This window comes from Gekko japonicus, unplaced genomic scaffold (genome assembly GCF_001447785.1).
Source record: "Gekko japonicus isolate JY-2015 unplaced genomic scaffold, Gekko_japonicus_V1.1 scaffold5623, whole genome shotgun sequence".
Lineage (NCBI taxonomy): Eukaryota > Metazoa > Chordata > Lepidosauria > Squamata > Gekkonidae > Gekko > Gekko japonicus.
The window spans coordinates 2,636-5,082 of record NW_015167227.1 but is presented as its reverse complement, the minus strand read 5'-3'; the positions used below and the strand labels follow the sequence as shown (position 1 = coordinate 5,082).

General features: G+C 51.3%; 1 protein-coding gene across 1 annotated transcript in view; it reads left to right on the top strand.

The window, feature by feature from the left end:
* LOC107112105 (leucine-rich repeat-containing protein 49-like) overlaps positions 1 to 2,174 on the top strand; it is a gene marked incomplete at its 3' end in the record, with an annotated part of 20,673 nt that extends 18,499 nt beyond the window's left edge. The window contains exon 8 of the mRNA XM_015413177.1: positions 2,031 to 2,174. Coding sequence (XP_015268663.1) covers positions 2,031 to 2,174 — 144 coding nt within the window. The remainder of the gene's footprint in view (positions 1 to 2,030) is intronic.
* Positions 2,175 to 2,447: the final 273 nt, after the last annotated feature.

Here is a 2,447-nt window from a genome sequence, read left to right as displayed (position 1 = left end):
ATTAGAGTCCGCGCACTTAACCACTAGATCGAACCGGCTCTCAGAAGGGCTACGTGACATGCACAATACCATCGCCAGGGTCCTGTGCGGCTGGAGGCCTAGATCCAGCCGCCTAGATGGGATCCTCTCTTCGTTGCACTTCATAAAAACTGATAATCGATTAAAGTTTGGGACGGTGGAGGGGGAGGCGGGAAAAGGGAACAGTCCCCCCCTCAATGAAAATGATTCACTGATACTCGTTCCCCCCCCCCTTAGAATACAGAAGATCTGCAACCTGGAGGCCCTCGTGAACCTCGACGTGCTGGACCTGCATGGCAACCAGGTATTGCACAAAACGTTCTGTTGTCGGCGTTGCATTTTAGCTGTGTAGCGCCTGTCCGGTTTCCACGTGCGTTCTCTACACACAGCTGTCCTGCACTGTCCCTGTGTTTTCCGTGGGATTCGTTATGGATCTGGGATAAATAGGCTTAGTCCGGGCCCTGTTGATCTCTGAAACGTAGCATGTGAAGTTTCGCCAACGGGACGTCTAGGCCCGCATCCCGGTTCATCCAGGCCTTCCCCAGATGCTGCCTCCCGGCACTGGTATTCAGAGAGCTGCTGCCACTGACTCTGGAAGTTTGCCTTTCGTCACCGTGGCCAATGTTCCCTCTAAGCTGTGCAGTCTTGTGAGCAAAAATTCTGCTTTGTGAGCTACCGGCGTTAAAGTTGTGAGCGAGCGGTTTGGCTTCTGCATAAATCAGTTTGCTCTGGAGCCCTCCTTCATAAGAACATAAGAGATGCCAATGTTGGATCAGGCCAAAGGCCCATCCAGTCCAACACTCTGTATCACACAGTGGGCAGAAATACCAGGTGCCCTCAGGAGGTCCACCAGTGGGGCCAGGTAATTGAGAGCCCACCCCACTGTGGCCCCCCCCCCCCAAGCACCAAGAAGACAGAGCATCCCTTGCCCCAGAGCCCCTATCTATACCTTGTGGCTAATAGCCACTGATGGACCTCTGCTCCATATGCTTATCTGAGCTAAGACAAAAATGTGTGAGCTGGAGGCTAAAAAACTGTGAGCTAGCTCACACCAACTCAGCTTAGAGGGAACACTGACCGTGGCTAATAGCTGCTGATGAAGCTTAGAAGATCCTTCTTAAGCATTCATTGTGAAACGAAGCAAACTAGGCGCTCCGGAACTGCGGGAGCGGCTCTCTAGCTTAAGGCGTTTTGGTTTCCCAGCGAGCTGCCGTTATAATTACACAGTCGATCAGAGAAAAGATGTCATTCGGACCAGCCCTTTTCAGTGTGTTGTAAAGAATAGCCTTTTATTACGCACAAAGTATGTTGTAAGAACAGCTATTTATTATGTTCAAATCAAAAGGGGAGGTTGAGTCGTGGCGTCGTTACTCCGAAGAAGTTGTCCAAGATAACAGCCACATATAATCCGCTCTGGAAATGAGGCATGGGCGCGGCTGAGGTCCCCCCCCCCGATTTCCCCACGCCCCACCAACCAACATTTTTTGGCTATGCCCCTCTGTGCTCTCCAGAGCGACCGTTTTCTCCAGCGGAACTGATTGGCTGCTTGGAGATCTGTTGTGATCCTAGGAGATCTCCAGCCACCACCTGGAGGTTGGCCACCCTAGCAATTGGAGAGCCAGTTTGGTGTAGTGGTTAAGTGCGCGGACTCTAATCTGGGAAAACCGGGTTTGATTCCCCGCTCCTCCGCTTGCACCTGCTGGTGTTACCTTGGGTCAGTCACAAGTTCTCTCAGAGCTGTTCTCTCAAGGGCAGTTCTCGAAAGAGCTCTCTCAGCCCCACCTTACTTCACAGGGCGTCTGCTGTGGGGAGGGGAAGGGAAAGGAGATTTTGTAAGCCGCCCTGAGATTCCTTCGGGTAGTGAAGGGCGGGGTAGAAATCCAATGTGTTCTTCTTCAGAGGACAAGGTTCTGGTGTGCAAGTTCCATTCTTAGTGAAAGTGAGGGGGGGCAGCCTCCCTTTTTAAAATATTATATGTTAAAGCACTGGCTTTTTAAAAATTGATGTCCTAGATTGCCAGAATAGAAAATCTCAACCATTTAAGCAACCTCAGAGTGTTAAACCTGGCCCGAAACCACTTAATGTGCGTGGAAAACATCGACAGGCTGGAATCGCTGGCGGAACTGAATCTTCGATATAATCAGATCACCTCTGTGGTAAGTGATCGGATGGAATCTTGTTGACTCTTTGAAAAAGCTGCAAATATATGAACTGAGACTGCTTGCTGGGGGCGGGGGTTGGGGGGGCTTCAAAACAATTAGTTTGTCCTGTGGCTCTGCCTTGGTGTAGCAACGTTTAAGGCAAGGGTGTCAAACATTGTGGCCCGGGGGCCAGATCAGGCCCCCGGAGGGCTTCTGTCAGGCCCGCAGTGGAACTTGACTGTCTTCTGCTGCTTCTTCCAGTTCTGCTGCTGCTGCGTCATCGTAGGT